The 22464-nt window shown below is 42.0% G+C and overlaps 1 protein-coding gene and 1 pseudogene across 1 annotated transcript; both read right to left on the bottom strand.

Annotated features, from left to right (window-relative positions):
- Positions 1 to 1913: 1913 nt before the first annotated feature.
- Positions 1914 to 2833, bottom strand: LOC146302902 (uncharacterized; annotated as a pseudogene).
- A 7695-nt stretch (positions 2834 to 10528) lies between these two features.
- LOC146302901 (uncharacterized) lies at positions 10529 to 15393 on the bottom strand. The gene is made up of 5 exons (XM_084698664.1): positions 15319 to 15393; positions 11687 to 11907; positions 11313 to 11595; positions 10829 to 11130; positions 10529 to 10739 (listed from the first exon to the last, which is right to left on the bottom strand). Exons 1-5 carry the CDS (start codon positions 15391 to 15393, stop codon positions 10529 to 10531), a joined length of 1092 nt encoding a protein of 363 aa, XP_084554790.1.
- Positions 15394 to 22464: the final 7071 nt, after the last annotated feature.

The raw sequence follows: 22464 nt of genomic DNA, 5'->3' as shown, positions 1-22464 counted from the left end.
GCATAACATGTGCAGTGTTGAGGAAGAAAATGCAAATAGGATGATTGATTACTAATTTTATTTATGAGTCAAATAATGCAGCCACATTCTTAAAATGAAAATGCATTTCTGGAAATGCATTTGAATTGTGGTCACGATTTTGCAGCCACGTTCTTAAAATGAAAATGCATTTCTGGAAATGCATTTGAATTTAAATTGTGTTCACGATTTTGCAGCCACGTTCTTGAAAATGAAAATGCATTTCTGGAAAAGCATTTTAATATGAATTGTGGTCACGATTCTGCAGCCACGTTCTTGAAAATGAATTTCTGGAAATGCATTTGAATTTAAATTGTGTTCACGATTTTGCAGCCACGTTCTTGAAAATGAAAATGCATTTCTGGAAAAGCATTTGAATATGAATTGTGGTCACGATTCTGCAGCCACGTTCTTGAAAATGAATTTCTGGAAATGCATTTGAATTTGAATTGTGGTCACGATTTTGCAGCCACGGTCTTGAAAATGAATTTGAATTGTGGTCACGATTTTGCAGCCACGTTCTTAAAATGAAAATGCATTTCTGGAAATTCATTTTCAAATTTTACATTTCAAATTGAATTTTGGTATCTATTTGCTGGGGCATATTTTGAAAATTAAATTTCAAATGTCTTTTTCGTTTTCATTTTAATTAAGTGAAAGAATGAGCAGTCTTAAAGAAGAAAATTAAAATGCAAATAGGATGATTGATTACTAATTTCATTTATGAATCAAATAATGCAGCCACATTCTTAAAATGAAAATACATTTCTGGAAATGCATTTTCATTTGAGTTTTGGTCACGATTTGCTTCCATACACCCAGTCCGCGAATACAAGCGGCCGAAATGAGCTTTCTCCGCAGGGTGTCCGGGCTCTCCCTTAGAGATAGGGTGAGAAGCTCGGTCATCCGGGAGGGGCTCAGAGTAGAACCGCTGCTCCTCCGCGTCGAGAGGAGCCAGCTGAGGTGGCTCGGGCATCTGATTAGGATGCCTCCTGGACAGGCGTCCAGCCCTGGTGAGGTGTTCCGGGCACGTCCCACTGGGAAGAGGCCCCGGGGAAGACCCAGGACACGCTGGAGGGACTATGTCACTCGGCTGGCCTGGGAACGCCTCGGGGTCCCCCAGGAAGAGGTGGTGGAAGTGGCCGGGGAGAGGGAAGCCTGGGCCTCCCTGCTTAGGTCGTTGCCCCCGCGACCCGATCCCCGGACAAGCGGTAGATGACGACGACACCCAGTCCTGTTCATACACTTAACTTAAGAAGACATCAAAATAATAATTCAAAGTGCAGGGTTGCCGATGTTGTTGTTGTCCCTGGTGAGTTTTTATACGTAAATAATAAGATCATGCTACATCTAACCAGCGGGGCTTGAATAATAACCAAAGGCGTGAAGCTAGAGAGGATGCAATGGAAGATTTCCTACATAAGCTAGATCTACTACTTCAAATTGAAAACGGAGAAGATATTTAGAGTAGAGACAAGTTACTTAACATCTGTGTTCAATATTGTCAATTAAAATTAAAAACTTTTGAGTTAAGAAGCGTTTGTTTGTAGGATTAACGCCAGCTGCAGCAAACACTTACCCCAGCCCTGGTTTGGCTGTTCGTGACGATCAGCTATGACAGTCGAGCCTCGATTTTTGCAGATTTCTGTAAAACTTGCTAAAACAAAAACGATCTAGCTAGATTATGTACACTTTAAGCTCAATGTACATACCTTGTTTGGTCAATTGTGGAAAAAACGTCGAACCGTTTTTAGTAATATGGGTCACTATGCATCCTCTCCTGTTTCGGTCTGGCCATAGCACCTCATCCATGTCACAAGCAATGTTTTCCCTGGCCAAGCAGCGGGGGAAATATCGCCAAGCATGGCAAATCCAGCCATGACAAGCATCAACTGCTATATCTCCACATGCGTCTTCCATAGCTTGGAGAAGGGGTACACATATTTGTGGATTCCGGTCATACTCTTTCCATCTCCAGGCAGAAAAGAATTCCTCAATAGGATTGAGGAATGGAGAATATGGAGGGAGATAAACAACTGAAAAGCGTGGGTGGGCAGTGAACCAGTTACGAACCAGAGCAGCCTGGTGGAAATTTACGTTGTCCCAAATGACAACGTACCTGAGCTGCTCTGGGCCGTCAATCTGATCTGGTGGAATGAGTGTGTTGTGTAGGGTGTCCAGCAATGTGATCAGATGGGCAGTGTTGTAGGGGGTAGCATGGTGATGGTGACGCCGTTGTGGGTAATCGCTGCACACATTGTGATGTTCCCTCCGCGCTGGCCTGGGACTTCAACAATGGAACGCTGGCCGATGATAGTCGTTCCCCTGCATCGTCTTTTTGTGAAGTTGAATCCAAAGATGAACTGGTGCTCCACTGCTGCCACGTCTAGGTCAAGGACTGTCTGAAACACACATGACAATATCAGAAATAGACATGGAGTGGTCACTATTGTGAAGCACAATCATAACAATACTGAAATATGTATAATTTATACAGTGTTGAGAGTATGCAGCAATTATGGGATTGTATATCCAGACTCCCATCAGACAGAATCACGTGAACACGTCACGTGATGTGGTAACAGGTGAAGATACGCTGCGTCTCGCGCTTGTCTCGCACTCTTGCTAATGTTTGTTTATCCTTAATCTCACCGTATGTAACCTAACTCTCTCCTAAACCTAAAGTAGTACATTTACTAACTTTCTGTTCTGCTATTGAACTGCCGTGACCATGCAGAAAGCTAAAGCGGCGCAGGCCAACATAAACACCGAGGCGGTCACCATGGCGGCCCTCACCCACCTGCTTGAGTCTCATCGTACCGCCATCTCCGGGGACTTATAACAAACTCTCTCAGCTCTCGAGACCAAGTTGAACGGTGTCCTAACTACCGTGACAGAACATGCGGAGACACTCGAAATACTTGAGAGTGGAGGTGACGCGCGAGAGGTATGCCTGAAGGCTGCCAACGAAGCTATCACCAAGCTACAGAGACCATGCTAAATTAGCAACCAAAGATGTCAACCTCGAGTCACGGAGCAGGCGCAACAACATCAGGGTTATCAGTGTACCTGAATCCATGGAGGGGCCTGGTTCAACTGCTTTCATCGCCGGGATGCTCGAGGAGTTCTTTGGAGGGGTCCTGGATTTGGCTGTAACCAGCGACCAAGACCGGTGTTATGTCCCTACTGCTTTCCGAGCTCACTGGTTTCCAAGGGTGCGTGCACCGATCAGTCTGCCTCTATCACCAGATTCGTCACAAATTCACAAACATATCACTGGCAATTTTCAAGCCGGATCTCATATTTGCTGCGGCGAATATGAAAGTATAGGCTACGTGCGCACTACATTACCATTTACGACAAAATAAATGGACACAAAATAAAACATTTGCAGGCTCGCATGAAGTGGGATTCGATCGCACTAGAGCAAAACACTTCATTTACCAAAGGCGCTTGCTTTACACCATGAGCCATTCCAGCTCATGGAAATCTTCAAATCAGTTATGTGCTTAATAACCATCTTGGCCTCCAGGTAACATCTTGATTTGGCTTCTTCTGGAACAACTGGTTACCATAGACACTACCCGAATGCAGGCTACTAATAACGTATTTTGGGTTTGTTCCGAGGCAATAGCCGTACTTACCCCGACATCAAAGCTCCTTCTGACACCACATATAAAAAATTCATACTAAGGACGTCGCTGTTATCCCAGACAATACGATCAAAATACGCGTAACACAACATGGAAACATTTGTGAGGGTCCTATGATACATAAATTTGTATTTTATGTCAAACAAACACACAACACACATGCAATGCCATCATATTGTCTTTATTGTGTGAAGCACTACACGTTTGTATGAAGTACTATAAACAATTATTACATCTAACATCCAGGTTACCTTTGAGGTTACTTGGTTTGGGGTTCATCCAAAACAGCTGGTTACCTGTTAGGGTTACCTTGCCATGATTATCAGAAGTAGGATAATGTCTGTGCCCACGTTTCTATATCATGCCACTTATCATATGAGTCAATCAATCAATTAAAGTATTTTCACACAGTACTGTACAGCACAGTTGAGTGAGTATAAATGGGGCAGGTGAAAGGTTCTTTTCTCAGGAGCAAAGGAGTCGGTTTATGACTTCTAGTATTTATACAAGTTAAACAAAGAGCAAATATGGATCCTCAGAAAGTCCAAGAAATTGTTTCACTGAAGTTTCACCAAAAGTGAAAGATGCCGTGTACAACATGCAGCCTTTTGGTTTCATTTGCTTTGAGTTGGGAAGCCACCATTGGGGCAGGACTTATACTGTCCTGCATGTACTCTGTGAAGGAACAGAGTACATGCAGCAACATGACATTTAAAAGATGTGTGACACACGGCTGGTGGACATCAGCCCCTTCCAGTCCATCCATCTACCTGGCATCCCTGTTATGTTGTGCCAATCACAAAGCACCAGCCTGTGGCTACCATTGCTTAAACTGACATTTGCCAACTCTGACCCAAGTTGACCTTTGGACTTCTGTGTTTGGCACTTTTCTTAATTTAAAACTATGTTAAACCTGTGTTTTGCACCTCTCTTTCACCAACCATCTCTGGAGGAGGGGATCCCTCACTGAGTTGCTCTTCCCAAGGTTTTCTGGGAGTTTTTCCTTGTCTTCCTTGAGAATTGAGGTTGGTTGAGGGGCAGTTCTATGGGAACATGTGAAGCCCTCTGTGACACTGCTTGTAAAAAGGGGTATTCAAAGGAGATGTAATAATTGTTTATAGTACTTCATACAAACATCTGTAGTGCTTCACATAATAAATACAATGTGATGGCATTACATGTGTGTTGTGTGTTTGTTTGACATAAAATACAAATGTATGTATCATAGGAACCTCACAAAGTTTTGTGGACGCTGCTCACAAATAATTTCAACACCTTCAGTAGTGTTATGCGGGTAGAATATTACTACATATACAGGCTACTACGTGATGAGTATATTCGGGTAGTGTCTACCGTAACTAGTTGATTCAGAAGAACCAAAACAACTTGTTGCCTAAAGGCCAAAGTAGTTAATACATTTGTAACTGAATTCTGAAGTATTCAATGAGCTTCAGTAGCTCGCAATGTAATGCAATGGATACCAACAGTGGATGTGTTTTTGCTCGTGGGATCGAATCCCACTCGAATCTTTCATTTTCTTAGCTTCCATTTATTATGGCGTGAATGGCTGTAATGTAGTGATCACTACATTTGTTCAGAATATAAACTTATGAAATGAATTGATTTCAAAAGATATAGCGAAGAAACACTCAGCCATAGGCTACACGAAATCGCATAGGAAACGAATGTTTCCATGTTGTGTTACGCGTATTTTGATCGTATTGTCTGGGATAACAGCGACGTTCTTAGTATGAACTTTTTATATGTGGTGGCTCAGGTATCTGTGATCAAAACCATAGTTGGGCCAAATGATACACAAACAACAGTCAGTCGTACACTAACTTGTGATGAATGTAACGCACACAAAAACGTTATAGGCGATCTACCTCGTAAGGAACCTTTTGAACCGTATTGGCACGCTCTACTAGCACAGACTAACACGTTCAACCTTGAATTGCGCGATGTATGGCAAATTGTTATGGTCACAATCCCAAGAGAGCTAAAATGCAAACTTTCGCCAGAATTAACTGATGGTACGATCATGAATAAAAGAGCATTCGAGGAGGACAGCGACGTTTTAGAACGGTTAAAACAGGCTCTTATTGCAGTTAGAGGGCCAACACACACCGCATGGGGCATGATACTTAACCTAAAACAGGAAAGCGAAGAACCGTTTGAAACATTTGCTAGGCGTTTATGGACCGTGTTTAATGAATATTCTGGAATCAATAACCCAGACCACGACAATGCAGTGTTACTTCAGCTTCTAAAAGAAAATGCAGGACCTCACGTCCAAAAGGCAATCGCAGTCGGGTCAGGCCCACCTCAAAATACATTTGACGCCATTGTTAGATGGGTAACAGACATGGAACGGTGCCAGATTAACATGCAGGGACGGGTTGCAGCCACTAACTGGGTAACTGAAGGGCAACAAACAGTGAGGACTTACAAGCCTACTCGGTCTGAAGTTAACCTTCCTTCATGCAATTATTGTAAAAGACCAGGATATAAAACTGAAGATTGTTTTAAACTGCAAAACAAACCTAACTATAGACGAGAACTAAATTACACGCCTAGTAAGCCGTCTGCGCCAAAAGAGAATAGAGTTGAGTCGGATGAAATGCTCTATATTAGGAAAACCATATCGCAACTAACCAAAAGGATGCATGAGTTCAGCAATGACAAAATGCATATAAGTCCGCAATAGGGGTGCGTGGCCTCCATTTCAATAGGGAGCGTGATTAACAGTGGGAACCGTATCAAAGTTAGAGCCAACCTCGGAGGCCGGTTATGTGATATGCTCGTAGATACTGGTACCGCTTGCTCCCGCACAGACATTCCTATACCCCTAACTAGCGAGACAATGGAAATAGTTGGTATAGGCGATACAAAAATGACTGCAACTCGCACAAAAAACGCACGTTTGGACTTAGGTCCAGTTGTGATCAACGAACCATTTTGGTATTTACCTAACAATAGCGAGGGAACAGTTATGGGTATGGACATGAAACATGGTGTGGACCAGAAACATGGTTTTGTTATAGATTGCCCAGAGAGGCAAGTTGAAATCATGACAGACAAAACCACAAGGAGAGGCTCCTCCTCAAACAAAGCCAGTGTTGTGTCACTTTCCATTCCAGACCCTGTTCAAATGCTAATGCTTAGGCACGAAAACCTATGGGCCAAAGACAAAAACGACCACATCGTTGATCAACTTGGTAAACTAACAGCTTTGAAAAGCCAACTCTGGCATCGAAACATACCTTTGCCCACACATGTCAATGCGATCAAGACCGCCCCTGTGGATCTGAAAGAGTATCAGAAAGAACTCTGGACATCAGACAGGGAGTTGACACCACATTTACAGCACAATGCTCTCGTTACAGTGGTTGAAGGCCTTGTACTGCGAGTTGGGAAGTATGTATTTGACCCAGGGTCCGAGACACTCTTCACTGAAGGTGACATGATAATGATCCTTGTTAGACCCAAACAGGTGGTTCAACTCCACCAACATGAAAAATATTCATTACGCTGAGTAATTGTCCACTGTAATGATGTATGACAATAATGAATGTGAAGGTTGTATTGGTTTTTATGTGACTTTTTAATTTATACACCCCAACCAAGTTTTTCCAAATTCCACTACCATACGCTCCCTGGGCGTCATTGTTAAAGACCAAATTATTAAGTGGGACCATATTACCGGCTATATGACTGTTAAGGGTAATGTCTTTTTTTATTATTATTATTATTGTTTTTTTTTTTTTATACCACTCCTTCTTGCTGTCATGAGACTTCAAGTTATGTTATTTGTACATGTAACACATTACTGCTTGTGTACCTTGTTCAAGTGTTGCTATTTTCAAGCATCTCATTAATTTTCTCCAAACAGCCATGGTCACTACTTTAATTTGTGTTCCCCTGAACTTTTCTGTGTTCCATGGGAACAAAAGGGGGAAACTGTAGGGCTGTTTTGGCAGCCCCTTTGTCACTGGTCACCCAGACACTCGTCTGGGACAGTTGTTGATTTGCATGAATGCTAAAATGACAATCACACCTTGATGACACACCTCTGGAGAGGTGGTCTCAAGAGTTGAAGAGGAAGGTGGACAGAGGAAGACTCTGAAATTATCATTAAAAGTTGTGCTCTTGAAAATAAGGTTCTAAACAGCTTTAAATGTCATGTTTGATATGCTTTTGTTTCTTATTTTGTGTGTTACATTCTAGTAATAATTTTAACACTGTAACATGTACATGTACAGGGTTTACAGAGTTTGTGCCTGCAGCAGACCAACATATGTTTAACATATTCCCTTGTCTTGCAAGGGCACCACTTGGTCTACTGCAGTCTTGATTAATGATCCAATTTGAATTTGTATGCGTTCGACAACTTTTCTGTCACATGACCGGTGTCCCCATTTTAGTCAGGTTTGGGTGTATATAGGAAGACGTTTTTACCAATCACTTCGAGTTCTGTTTACGATACAGCTCCGGTGCGTTAGGCGCCTAGTCCTCATTGTGAATACCTTCGTTAACCATTGCTCTGAAGGTATGTTTTGTACTTGATGATATTTCATTATCATTGTATTGATTATCTTGCTATTTAGATAATAAACTATTAATGTGTGCATTTTAAAGTTACTTGTTCTCCTTGAAACGTATCTATCAAGCTACGGCGGTGAAAACTTTGATCTAGTCTGGTTGATGCGGCTAACTGATTATAAACATAGACTTTTGGAGTAGGTTTTAACTTAAGGCCTCTGAGTCACTTACAGTGGATCTCCACGCTCCGAAGGAATTTACCGGAGCCTCTGAGTGATCGATTACATATCCTACTAGGTCTACTATGGTTAAAATCCATATTATAGTAGAGATAAACGACTGTTTAGTGAACACGCATACTTTAGGGTCGGTGCTCTGATCAAGCAGACGATTTTTACCTACGTCAGAGTTTCATGTCATTAACTGTTTAGCGCTCAAGGTTACAGGTAATGCACTTGTGCACATTGTCAAAAATTGGAGTCAGATATTAACGAGTCAATTATCTCCCTGAGAATCTAACCAAAGGTGACTTGTGGTTCCCAAGCCAGGGACAAACACCAAGCGCGTCTCTGGCCTTTCGATTCACAGCCTACAATGGCAAAGAGTCATCTTGCAAAGGGAGTGTCAGGTTTAGCATTTTGTGTGTGAGGTTTTCAGTTTTGTGTGTGCAGTTTTGAGAAACGTGTGTTAAAAATTGTGAAAAACTGTAACCACACAACTGATTTTAAAATTTCCATGAGCTGGAATGGCTCACGGCGTAAAGCAAGGGCCTTTGGTAAATGAAGTGTTTAGCTCTAGTGCGATCGAATCCCACTTCATGCAAGCCTGCAAATGTTTTATTTTGTCTCCATTTATTTTGTCGTGAATGGTAATGTAGTGCGCACATAGCCTATATATTCATATTCGCCGCAGCAAATGAGATCTGACTTGAAAATCGCCAGTGATATGTTTGTGAATTTGTGACAAATCTGGTGATAGAGGCAGACTGATAAGTGCACGCACCGCTGGGAAACCAGTTAGCTCGGAAACCAGTAGGGACGTAACACCTGCCCTGCTGTACCCGACCAGGCTTTACGTCAAGCGAGAGTCGGGAGGTAGGAAACATTTTCCCACAACAGCTGAGGCTGAAGCCTCACTTCCTTGCCACCGCGGAACACCTAAAATCGTAGTTTGCCCAAAATCCATGCGATGAGGATGACAGGCGAGAGGGCGAAGCGGTGAGAGACATTTTCTTTCTTTTCTTTTTTCCTTTTCTTTTTCAAGAGACTAACAGTTTGCGAGCTGGCAGCGATGACCGCGGCATGGTACAGATTGCTTAAAATAAAATAAAATGAATAAAACAAAATTATTTTTGTGTTTGTGATGTGTGTGTGTGTTTGGGTGTTCCGAGTGTGCTTGCGGCTGACGCTGTGTCAATGAATTTATCCCAGGAAACTCCATGATTAAAATTTATCATGTAAAACATTTTTGGAACTGTTTATATTATGGGTTTTAATGATTTCAATATTGTTGGAGATTCTCAACACTGTTTGGATATGGGTGGCAATATTACTTGCAATGTTCTTGACCCTGATAACTTAAAACCATTAAATGATATATATAATTAGTCATTGTTACATTTAAACATCAGAAGCCTAAACAAACATCATTCTGATTTTGTTTCCTTATTGTCTAATTCAAGTTGTCATTTTGATGTTATTGGGTGTAGTGAAACCTGGCTTAATGACTTCTCATATGTGGATTTTATCTCTGGGTACAATCTACACATTACAGTTTTTATCGATTGCTAACACACATTTTTTGAAAGCCTACCCCGATTTCTCAAAACTCTAAACACAAACCCCAAAACCACTCACACAAAATTCAAAACACTTCATAACTCCTGCAAAATGCTACTTTGGTTTCAAAACAATGTTATGTCACCTCAAAATTGTATTTTGATTTCATACAACAAACACAGACTATTATTTGAGTAGACTTTTCAAGCATCGATTGAACACTGATGTACTCAAGTGAAAACACTACGATGAATGGGAAAACACCATGTATGAAGGCCTTATCAGGAGCATTTTGCCTTTTCATGTTCAGTGATACCATAGGCCTACTTAGGCTTAGTACATATTGTTATACTGTAAAATGTAACTGTAAAATGTTTTTACTCCAATATGAAACAACACACAAATATACAGTAACAAAAATATTTATTTGTTTCAAAAGTGAAATAAAGAATAGGCCAGTACAGTCAACAACAAAGAAGAAAAGTAAAATAAAAATATATATACTGTAAAACACTTTAAAAAAGGAGGACAAAATAATTAGGCTGCATCTTGTCTTTGGATCCTGTCTGGCCAGAGGACCTCATCAACATCACAGGCTATGTTCTCTCTGGCCAGACAGCGGGGAAAGTAACGCCTGGTGTGGCGAATCCAGCCCTGAAAGGCCTCAGGGGTTATATTGCCACATGCCTCCTCCATGGCCTGTATCAGGGGCATCTGCGCCTGCGGATTGCGTTCATATACCTTCCATCTCCAGGCAGAAAAAAACTCCTCTATTGCGTTTAGAAATGGAGAGTATGGTGGGAGGGGAAACTAACATTGTCCCAGATAACAACATACCTGGGCTGCTCTGCATGGACTATTTGGTCGGGTGGAATAAGTGTGTTGTGGAGTGTGTACAGGAATATGAGGAGACGGGCAGTGTTGTAGGGGCCAATGATTGAGTGGTGATGGAGGATGCCGTTGTGGTTTATGGCAGCACACAGAGTGATATTCCCTCCCCGCTGGCCAGGGACATTGATAATGCCGCGTTGTCCAATGATGTTTCTGCCCCTGCGCCTTGTTTTGGAGAGGTTGAAACCAGCCTCATCAATATAAATAAATGTATTCGACTCCTCAGCTGCCTCTAGCTCAAGAACTCTCTGAAACAAACATGACAATATTACAGTAGTTATCAGAAATAGGCACACATTGTTGTACACATTGTTGTAAAACACTTGAAAATACTGTAACATTGAATTGGATTACAATATAGTCCACTAATGTGTCAGTGCTACAGTAATAGGACGCAATCAGCTGTAAGAATAAATAGAGTAAGACTTACTTGCACATAGTCATGGCGCAAATCTTTGACTCTGTCAGAGTTTCTGTTGAACGGCACTCTGTATATCTGCTTCATTCTTAGTGCGTTCCGCCTCAGAACACGGTCCACTGTAGCCTGGCCAACTGTGAGAATGTTGGGGAATGTGACTTGGTCATTGATTATTGTATTCCTTATTTGTCTTATGGTTAATGCGTTATTTGCCACAACCATGTTGACTATTGCTGTTTCCTGTGCATCTGAGAAGGTACGCTCCCTCCCACCACGCCGGGGTAATCTTTCAGTTCTGCAAAATGTACAAATACAGAACAATGGAAAATACTCTAAATACAAAAATACAACCGTTTTACTGTCATAGTAGGCCTAGAATTTCTTACCTATTTTCTCTCCTGAACGTCCGTATGATGGATGCAACGGAGCAGCGGCTAATATTTGGTTGCACCCTCTGGCCTGCCTCCTGCATGGTCAAACCATGGTTCACGACATGGTCGACCACTGTGGCCCGAATTTCATCAGTGATTACTGCTCTCCTTCCACCTCTTCCTCCTCCTCGTCCGCCTCCTCGTCCTCCGCTTGTGCTTCCATGTCGTTCATTGCTCTCCAAACCAGGAGCTCACCTATGTCCCTTATATTGCTAAAACCTTGATTATAAATTGCACAACAGCCTTGGAAATTGAAGTTTTATTAATTGAATAACAATGTGTTCTGTCTGAAAACAAGGAGCTTTTGGCATGGATGAAGTGTTAAAAATAAAGAGGATTGTGTGTAGTGTTTTGGAGACTGTGTGGTTTACCAATTGAAATCTGTGTTTAAAGCAGATAATTGTGTGTTGTGTTTTGAGGAAAGTGTGGCTTGCAATTGAAATTTGTGTCTAAAGCAGCAAAATGTGTTTATAGTTCAGCAGAATTGGTTAAAAGAGTTGGCACATGAGTTACAAGTTGTGGTGATTGTGTCATATGTTCCTATTTTTGTGTGTTAGCAATCGATAAAAACGGTAAGAATAGACCTATTAGAACAGGTGGAGGGGTCTGTCTCTATGTTAAGAACAGTCTCCAAGTAAAAATCTGTGATCTTTACCTAGAGGATGACGACTGTGAGTCTTTATTTATTGAGATTAACAATAATGACAAAATATTTATTGTCTGTATTCTATATCGGCCACCTGACTCTGCTCTTGACACTTTACCGTAAACTGGAAGATATATTACATAAACTGAATAAGCAAAAAAAAGACTGTATACTCCTTGGTGATTTTAACATTGATATTTCCCAGGAAGATGGGGTAAAACATGACTTTATGAACACACTGCATTCATCCTCTTTCTTCCCCACCATTAATAGATTTATTAGAGTTACACAGACATCCAAAACGATTATTGACAATATCCTTGCTAATTCAAAATACCAAGTTGGTGACGGGAGTCGTGCAGTCTGATATTACAGACCATTTTCCCATAGTAGGGAAATAGTTCTCTCCCCCACTCTCTAATATCAAATCTAAAATCCTCAACAAGAGAACTTTACGGCACCTAATTGTTAACTTACAGACCAAGTCGTGGGACTCTGTCAATGACAGTGGGACTCCTGATGCAGCATATGACAGTCTGATAAAGATCATTCAAGACTCCATCATGGACACAATCTCTGAGAAGACTGTCAGATGCAGCACTACTCTCCAGAACCCTTGGATTACAAAAGGAATTTTAAAGTCTATTAAATATAAAAGTAGGCTTTATAAATCCTACATAAAAAATCCTTCTATCTTAAATAAAGAGAAATATATTTCTTATAAAAATAAACTAACGTAGATCATAAGAAAGAGCAAAAGAAACCATTACGCTGAACTCTTACAAGCATCACAGGGGGACTGTAGGAGGTCATGGAATGTGTTAAATGAAGTCCTCAACAGGAGACATAAACCTACTACTCTGCCTGACTTTGGTGATGCCAAAGATGATTTCGTACAGAATTTTAATAATCATTGTGCCTCAATAGGTGTAAATCTGGCTAAGAATATAAGTCAACCTCAGGGTGTCACCTTCAAGCTTTTTCTTTCTGGTACCTACATCAACTAATTTTCATGATACCGACAGATAGTACTGAGCTCCTCAAGATAATTTTGGACTTGACGAGCTCATACACCACTGGTGTAGATGGAATATGTAGTAAGATCATGAAAGCCATTGCAAATGTCATTGTAGAGCCACTGGCTCACTGCATCAACCTTTCTTTACTTACTGGCCTGTACCTAAAATGACAAAAATTGCTAAAATAATTCCTATTTTCAAATCGGGAGTCACATGGCTGAGCGGTGAGGGAGTCGGGCTAGTAATCAGAAGGTTGCAGGATTGATTCCCCGCCGTGCCAAATAACGTTGTGTCCTTGGGCAAGGCACTTCATCCTACTTGCCTCGGGGGAATGTCCCTGTACTTACTGTAAGTCGCTCTGGATAAGAGCGTCTACTAAATGTAAATCGGGCGGCAGAAATGATATGAGCAATTACCGGCCCATATCAATCCTACCCACTTTCTCCAAAGTAACGGAGAAAGTAGTATACACCAGACTCAGTGACTGCATTGAAGAGGGAAAATGTGGTGTTGGTATTTTCTTGGACTTATCAAAAGCCTTTGATACCATTGACTATGATATTCTATTGTATAAATTGCATCACTATGGTATCAGAAGTTTACTACTTAAATGGTTCAGAAGTTATTTATATGAGAGGGAACAGTATGTCCATGTCAATCATAACTCTACTTGTCAGCCCATGACCTTTGGGGTCCCCCAGGGTACCATTTTAGGGCCACTTTTATTCATTCTATACATAAATGATTTTATAAATTCTTCAAAAATATTTCAGAAAATTATCTTTGCAGACGACACAAATTTGTTTACATCACACAAGGACCCACTTATTTTACAAGATATAGTAAACTCAAAGTTAACCAATGTGGATTCATGGTTTAAATGCAATAAGCTATCATTAAATGTCAGCAAAACAAATTTCATTTTATTCAAATCATGTAAAAAATCTATCAGCACTGACCCTTGCCTAATTAAAATTAATGGGCAGGCGATAAAAAGAGTGTATTCCACTAAATTCCTGGGGGTCCTCATTGACGAGTCGCTTAACTTTAAAAGTCATATTGACTATCTCGTAAACAAACTGTCCAAATATGTTGGCTTGTTCTATAAGATCAGACATTTTCTTCCTCTATCTGTCCTTCTCATGCCGTATAAAACTCTGTTTGAATCACATCTTAACTATTGTAATGTGATATGGTGCAACGCTTTCACTAGCCATCTGAAAAAGCGTATTTCCCTGCAAAAGAAAGTCATACAGGCTCTCTCTTGGTCAGATATAAGTTCTCCCACCCAACCTCTATTCCCACAGTTTTAAGTTATTAAGACTGGCTGAGTTAAATGAATATCATAATGCCTGCCTTATGTTCCAAATTGTCAACAGACTGAAGCCTAGATTGAGTAGTCTTGTTCCCATCTCCAGCCCCCAGCATATATACCAAACGAGAATCAAACCACTCATATCAGGAAAATGTCGCAGACATGTGCGTTCCAATATGAGTGTTGTCTGTAGGGGGCCGCAGATCTGGAACGGGATTGATGAAGGCGTCAAGGTGCTGACCTCTATCTCCAACTTCAAAAGACAACTAAAAAATCATTTCTTATTAACCTATACCTAATATAAAAAAATATTACAAATTAAATAAATAAATACATTTAAAAACTACTGGGATGTATGTGTATGATTGAAGGTATGTTATGTTATGTATGTACTGGTGCGTCATCTGGGATATTGTGTATCCTATAGTCTGTACCACTACCCTTACATGAATCATCGGCCCCCTCCTAAGCTTTCCTAGCTTCTTTGGGGGACCCTTTCACTCTACCCAATTGGTCTTGTACCCCAACTGTATTATTATTGTAATATTTGAAGTGGTATTGTGAATAAATCAAATCAATATACAATCCAATAGGCTATAGAACTCACTTGCACATAGTTATATCGCAATTCTTTGACCCTTTCTGAATTGCGTTCAAATGTCACCTTGTAGACCTGCTTCATCCTTAGATTATTTCTGCGCAAGACACGGTCCAGTGTTGATAAGCTTACCCTATCAATATTTTCATATATCTCATTGTTTTCTATTATTTTGCTTTGTATCTGGTGTAAAGTTATGGCAGTGTTTTCTCGGACCATGTTTATGATTGCAGTTTCTTGTTCAGGAGACAGAAGACGTTCCCGACCACCTTGCGTTGGTAATCTGGTAATTACCCCTCTACTCAAAAAACCCTCCCTCAACCCTGCCGTCCTCCAGAACTACAGACCGGTATCACTGTTACCCTTCTTCTCTAAAACAATTGAACATGCTGTATCTAACAAACTGTCTAACTTTCTCTCTCAGAACAACCTGCTTGACCCCAACCAATCGGACTTCAAGACCGGCCACTCCACAGAGACTGCCCTCCTTTCAGTCACCACTGCCCTCCAGTCTGCCAGAGCGGCTTCGAGGTCATCCGTCATCATTCTGCTGGACCTTTCTCCAGCGTTTGATACGGTTAACCACCAGATCCTGCTCTACAAACTTTCTGAGATGGGCATCACTGGCACTGCACTCCAGTGGATCTCATCCTACCTGTCGGGAAGATCCTCCTGTCGTTCCTCCCGACCGATCCGGGGATCTCAGCAAGGATTGAGGCCTGCCTCGCAGATATCTCCGCCTGGATGACCGAGCACCACCTCCAGCTGAACCTCAGCAAAACAGAATTTCTCATCATCCCGGCCAAACCCTCCATCTCCCAAAACCTCTCAATCACCCTGGGATCTGCGACGGTGACCCCTTCATCCTCTGCCAGGAACCTTGGGGTTATCATGGATGACAAGCTCTCCCTCATGGCCCACATTGCTGCGGTCTCCTGGTCGTGTAGATTGACCCTCTACAACATCCGGAAGATCAGGAGATACCTGTGCCTGAGCACTCCACCCAGCTGCTTGTCCAAGCACTTGGCCTCTCCAAGTTGGACTACTGCAACTCGCTGCTCGCCGGTCTCCCAGCATGCGCAACCCGCCCTCTTTAGAGGATTCAGAACGCAGCAGCATGCCTGGTCTACAACCTACCCAGACGCTCCCACGTTACTCCCCTCCTCATCTCCCACCACTGGCTACCCATCACTGCCCGCATCAGATTCAAGACCCTGGTACTGACCTTCCGAGCAGTGAACCGGATTGCACCCGACAACATCAAGTCTCTCCTGCAGCCTTACACCCCCACCCGCCACCTACGGTCTTCTTCAGACAACCGCCTGGTGGTCCCACCGCTCAAGACTGCCCGGTCCCAACACAAGCTCTTCTCCTGCCTGGCCCCCCAGTGGTGGAATCAACTCCCCACCTGTATCAGAGACACAGACTGCCTTTCCACCTTCAAGAGAAGGCTCAAGACGCACTTGTTCCAGGAGTACAACGGTACGTAGGAATGGTTTGCTGAACCCAATGCTAGTTTCCTCAAGGATCACAATGACTCTTGCTTAGAGACTTGTTGCTCTTGTTGGTTAGTGGTAACTGATTTAAACGTTGTTGTATTCGCTGCGAAATATTCTATTTTAGTTAATCTTATTTTGATTTTACTGTTGCTTGCTTTTCTACAGGTACACCTGCACGTAGAGATTCATGTTGTTTAATTGTAACTTGCTTAACTACATGCTCTTATGGTTCTTCCCTTTGGCACTTATTTGTTGGTTGTTCACAATGTGTGCTTCTTGTTTTGGCTACCCGCAATGCTTTGGGGCTATCTTGATGTTATTATCAGTGACCTATGCACTTTGTAAAGCTCTCTCTTGGAAGTCGCTTTGGATAAAAGCGTCTGCTAAATGAATAAATATAAATGTAATCTTTCAGTTCTGCCAAACAAAAAGTAAAATACTGTAAATACTGTGTAGGAATACATTTCCCAAATACTTTATTTTTTACAGTCGTACTGAACAGCCCACAGGCAACACTGTACTACTGTACTCATTGAGTACTGTATTGATATGCAGTACTGCAATTTTCTAGTGAGATCTTACCTATTCTCATTTCAGAAAAGTCCTGATGATGGATGCCACAGTAAACCTGCTCAGATTTGGCTGTTCCCGTTGCCCAGCCTCCCTCATTGTCAGCCCATGGTTGACCACATGGTCAACCAAAGTGGCTTGAATGTCATCGGACATTACGGTCCTTGGCCGTCCTCGTCCTCCCCCGCTCACTCTTACTCCTCTGTCTCTGTTACCAATGTTGGCATCCATTGAGCCAAAACAGAAGAGGTCACCAGTTGACCTTTTATGCTAAAGCTCTGTTTGCTAATTGTAAAACTGTGTGAGAGGTGTCTGCCCATGTGATGAGTGAGTGTGCATATTTGAATGGCAGTGTCTTCCTTGTGAAAAAAATAGATTTTCTTCATGAAAATTGTGCCAAATGCAGAAAATTGTGTCTAGTTTTTGAAAAAAGTGTGTTTTAGAACTGCAATTTGAGTGTAAAGCAGGAATTGTGCTTGTAGTTCAGCATAATTGGTTCAGGGGGTTGGTGCATGAGTTACATGTTGTGGTCATTGTATCTCAAGTACCAGTATTTGTGTGTTAACAATTGAGAAAAACTGTAACACGTGCGAGTAGATGCAGTGGTCCATGCGTCAATGAGCAAGGTGAAGTTATCTGTGTTTCTGCATACTACTTCCTGTTATCCGTTAAAATAAACTTCAGTTTTTCAAAATAAAACCATTAATATAGAAAACGTAAATATACAATATTGAACATAAATACAATACAATTTAACAAATTAACCAGGTAGGTTACAAGTATCAGACATATCAATCTATCAAGCATTGCAGTCAGTCGGTGAACAAGTTCAGAAAGCTTTATTGCTTGCGGCCGGCCCACAAGGAGACACCACACGCCATTGAGCCACAAAGTTTATCTGCTTGCATGTTGTGCTAGCTACCTATTTAAACAGAAACCACTCTTGACTGTTTGTAGTGGTGAAATCTTGCACTTTTGTTTGACCACTTCTTGGAGTTCTGGTGATTCCAGGAGACGTGGATATAATGAACTTGATTCCATTTATTTTGCATCAAAAGTAAATTAAAGCCGTAAAGTCTTTGTCTTGTATTTCTTTGTTTCATTCTAATCAGTTCAACTAAGTTCAAGGCTCTGCACGTTTCACAGTTCACGTTCACGCTTCTTGGTCACGGTCAATGATGGTATGCGCAGGCGGGAACCCTCTACTCTCCTTGGCCTGTCACACCTTTATCCTAATGCCAGTAAATGTCTGACCTATAGGGGACACACACTCAGAAACAATTACAACATCCAAATCCAGGCTACTTCAATACAAATTAAATCACTAATAGTAATATAGTCACACAAACTGAAATCAATACTCAAAAGGACTCAATTGACTCCTACACTGTTATTGGTTAAAACAAAGGTATGCAAATGTCGCATGGCTCTTCCTTCATTGGCTCCCTTGCTAAGACCACGCGCGTGCGTGTGTGCGCTCTCTGTCCCCTCTAAGCTTGAATCTCTGGTTCAGGTGTCGTAAAAGCTCAACCCCCCCAAACATCCTCTCAGTCTGTAACAAATGCTCACCCTTCCCCCCAGGTCAAGATAAGGGCCCGGTATGTTTACATAAGCTTAGAGTTAATTCAGGGGTAGCCTCTACTTGCACACAAGGAATACTGAACACAGAATAATTCTTATACAGGATAACAGTTACATCTTTAACTTTTTTAACAACAGCCACAGATACCTATCAAAGACATGTAATATGTAATGGATTCATAAAAGTACACTGTAGTAGACTATGTCCCTGACTATGTCCTTTTTTAAGTGGCTAATGTTTGCTATTTTTATGTATAATAAAGCACTGCAGCCACATTCCAACAATGAATTCTAGCCAGTAAATTAGGACTCTGCTTGGAGTATGCAGCCAGGAGAGACTGCAGGGTTGTTATTTTGCGTCCTGAACATCCTGCAGAATTGTTATTTAACAGCCTGGAGAGTATGCAGCTGATTAATCAGTAGTCTGATTGTTTTGGAGCAAGATGAGTTGTTAGTTTACTGTCAGAAGAGTCTAAAGCCTGTAGAGTCCGCTGTCAAGAAAGTCTGATGGGTTATTGGTCTATTTCTAGGAGCATCTGCAGGGTTTTTATTCTGTGGCCAGAATAGTCTGCAGCCATCAAAACATGCATTAAGGGCACACCTCCTTTAACCAGCCAGGTAATGGCTGAAAAATCAGAAACACACTACACACACACACACAGTCGTGTATTGTATGCATCACATATATCACTCGCAGAAATGAAACACAAACCTCACACAAAAGAATCACAGACAAAAACACATGACACATATCTGACACATATGTGACACCCATCTTGACATTAAACCCCCAAAAAGGATATGCTACCAAGTCGTAATGTGTCTTTGTGTGAGTCACATAGACGGTGTTACCACTTCCCATCAGGGACACATGGGAAAACTGTCAACAATTCTCTCAGTCAAGGATCACCCTGACAACAGTTCTCCCTCCGAATGCCATTCTCTATTCCTCCTTTCTTCCTTGCTCCTCTCTTCCCCTTCTTTCTTTTACCACCTCTCTTCCAATTTGTCTTTATCCTCCCTTATCTGTCCTACCCCCTCTATCCCTCTTTCCTCTCCTCTTTTTCCATCTTCCTCCAGCCTCCCTGTCCTTTCTAGAGGACAGAGGTTTGAGAAACACATAGAGAACGTAAGAAAGAGAGGCAAGGAATTGAAATGACAAAAAATGAATAATAATAAGGAAAAGGAGCAAGGAACATGGAAAAAGAGAGACATATATATATACTGCTGAAGAAAGAGTAGGGGGCTGTTTAGTATTCCTCTGCTGCTCCGTAAATGCTCCACCTCTTTTATCAGGTTGGAGAACATGAGCAATATGCCTGTGTCTCACTTTCTCTCCCTTTCTCTTTCTGTTTCATTTATCTTGTCTTTCTCCTCACTGTTTCCTATTTTACTGAATTCTTAATTCTCTCCCAACCTCCCTGCTCTTCTATATACATCCCTTCCTCCATCCGTCCTTTCCTCTCCCTTTTTCTCTCCCTTCTCTTGAAATATTACTTAAGAATCACAACAAATGAAAATGGTGAGTGGTAAACCAAGCCGCCTTAATAGTTATTTGTTGTTACCAGCACAATTACCATGTAGTAGACACAGTCATCAGGCCAAGCCCTGCTCTGTCTGTCTTTCTTTTTTTCTCCACTGCGGGCCTCTCCTCCTCCACAGAGATATATTGGTCTCTCAGGAGTGGCATAGCCTATAATGTCTGAGGGTTCCCAGGCAGTTGACATTTCCTCACAACCTGATACTGCATGACTAGAAGGGCGTTTCTTCTCCCCCTTCTTTAGTTTGTGTGTATGTATGTATGAATGCCAATTGTGTGATTGTGTGAAAGAGATGAGAAACATTATATAACACCTGATCTTAAACTGGTGTTTCAAAGAGTAGTTTAGACTCACACAAACGCACTACCACATTCAATGATTTTGCTCACACACACCTACACATGAAGCTGAAATTGATACATGCCTATAGAGGGAGCAGAAACGAATTCAACCTTTCTCTTCTCTCTCTCCATCTCTTTGACTTTTCTGCCCTCCTTCCCCCGCTTGCTTTTTCTCTGACACTCATTTTTCTGCTTTTCGATTTCACGGCACAGTCTCTCTACTGCTCACTCTACTCCCTCCCCTTGACTCTCACTCTCTCCTTCTGCTTTGTTGCTCACTCACTCTGATTTAGCATTAGAGAGCAGAGCTAGGGAACAGCGTTCCCTCATAAAGAGGGAACTGAGCTCTCACAGGCAGGCACAAAGACAGGTAGAGAGCATAGACAGACAGACAGGCTTGTACAGAGTCAACAAACTGACACAGGACAGACAGGCTTGTTTACAGAGGCAGCCTGGATAGAGAAGAGAAGGTAGGAGGCAAACCATCACCTGAGCAACGGAGAGAGGCTGAGCTTCAGAGTGCACCGACTGCATCCAGAGATGTAGAAGCTGCCACAAACCGTGCACCTCCCCCGTCACCTTCTCTGCTCCATGACTCGGGAACTGCGAGCTTGAGTGAGACACATCTGCTGTGTGTGTGTCTGTGAGGCTTCCACTTCCTGTGTGTATCTGTGTGAGCTGTGGCGTTGGCTGGCGTGACCTGGGAGAGAGAGGGAAAACAGACTAGAGAAGCCACCTCTGCACAGGGGTCTGATCTTTTGATCGCGTTGCTTTACATACATGCACACATACATGCACACTTCTAGTGGAGTCTGATGTGATCTGGCCAGTCTCTGCTGCCCAGTAGGAGGGCAAGGAGGCATACAACAAGGGACTCTGTTACAGCCAAAGAGAGAAGACCGAGAGGTAAGAGACTAATGATTAGCTCTGCATTTTTTCAGAGATGAGAGACAGCTAATGTGGCTCTGAGATCCTCTCTCTTGTAATCACACTGCTCTTCTCATCTAATTGCATCTCCTCTTCTCTCATCTCCTCTCTTTTTTCCCTCTTTTCATCTAGCAAGTGTGTGAATAAGTGTTAATGTTGATGTGTTCAGCTTGTTTGTGCTAGCACAGAGGGCTATCTAGCATGGTGATTCATTTACTGGTAGGTTGGGTGCATGTGTCTGACCATCAGCAGGTTTATAAATGTCTCCTGCACACGGTCTGAATCTATCTGATGGCTGGTCAAAGCTACTGTGGGGAGAGAGGAATTAATCAAGAGATGGAGAGAAAAAGCCTTAGAGAGGAAATGGGAAATGGGGAAATGGAGAACCAGACAGAAAAGATAGAGAGAGATGTATAAGATACAGAGAAAAAGATAAGAGTTGGGGACAGGGAACACGGATATGGAGAGAGTGATAGAGACCAACAGACGGAGAAAATCTCATTAAAACCAGTTGCGTGTCTAAGCGGTGAACTGCAGTATGAAGTGTTGATCCTGTTCTTCAAGGTGATGCTATAAAACACACTCTCCCTCAGCAGTTTGTGATTATACAAAAAAAGGTTACAATAGACACAGAATTCTGTGTCTGTTATTACTGGTGTGTTCTGTTTGCATAGAAGGGAAGGAAGGAAAAAGCGA

Source organism: Hypomesus nipponensis, chromosome 1 (assembly GCF_054491055.1).
Source record: "Hypomesus nipponensis isolate SF chromosome 1, ASM5449105v1, whole genome shotgun sequence".
NCBI classification, from domain to species: domain Eukaryota; kingdom Metazoa; phylum Chordata; class Actinopteri; order Osmeriformes; family Osmeridae; genus Hypomesus; species Hypomesus nipponensis.
This window is presented reverse-complemented; position numbering and strand designations above follow the sequence as displayed.

Excerpts from the sequence above, each read along its gene's own strand:
- LOC146302901 (XM_084698664.1), bottom strand. The coding sequence starts at position 15,393 with ATGAAGCAGGTCTACAAGGTGACATTTGAACGCAATTCAGAAAGGGTC. Across the intron at positions 11,596-11,686 it reads ACGTTCAGGAGAGAAAATAG|AACTGAAAGATTACCCCGGC; the intron begins GTAAGAAATTCT and ends TACATTTTGCAG. Across the intron at positions 10,740-10,828 it reads GTCCATGCAGAGCAGCCCAG|ATGGAAGGTATATGAACGCA; the intron begins GTATGTTGTTAT and ends TTCTGCCTGGAG.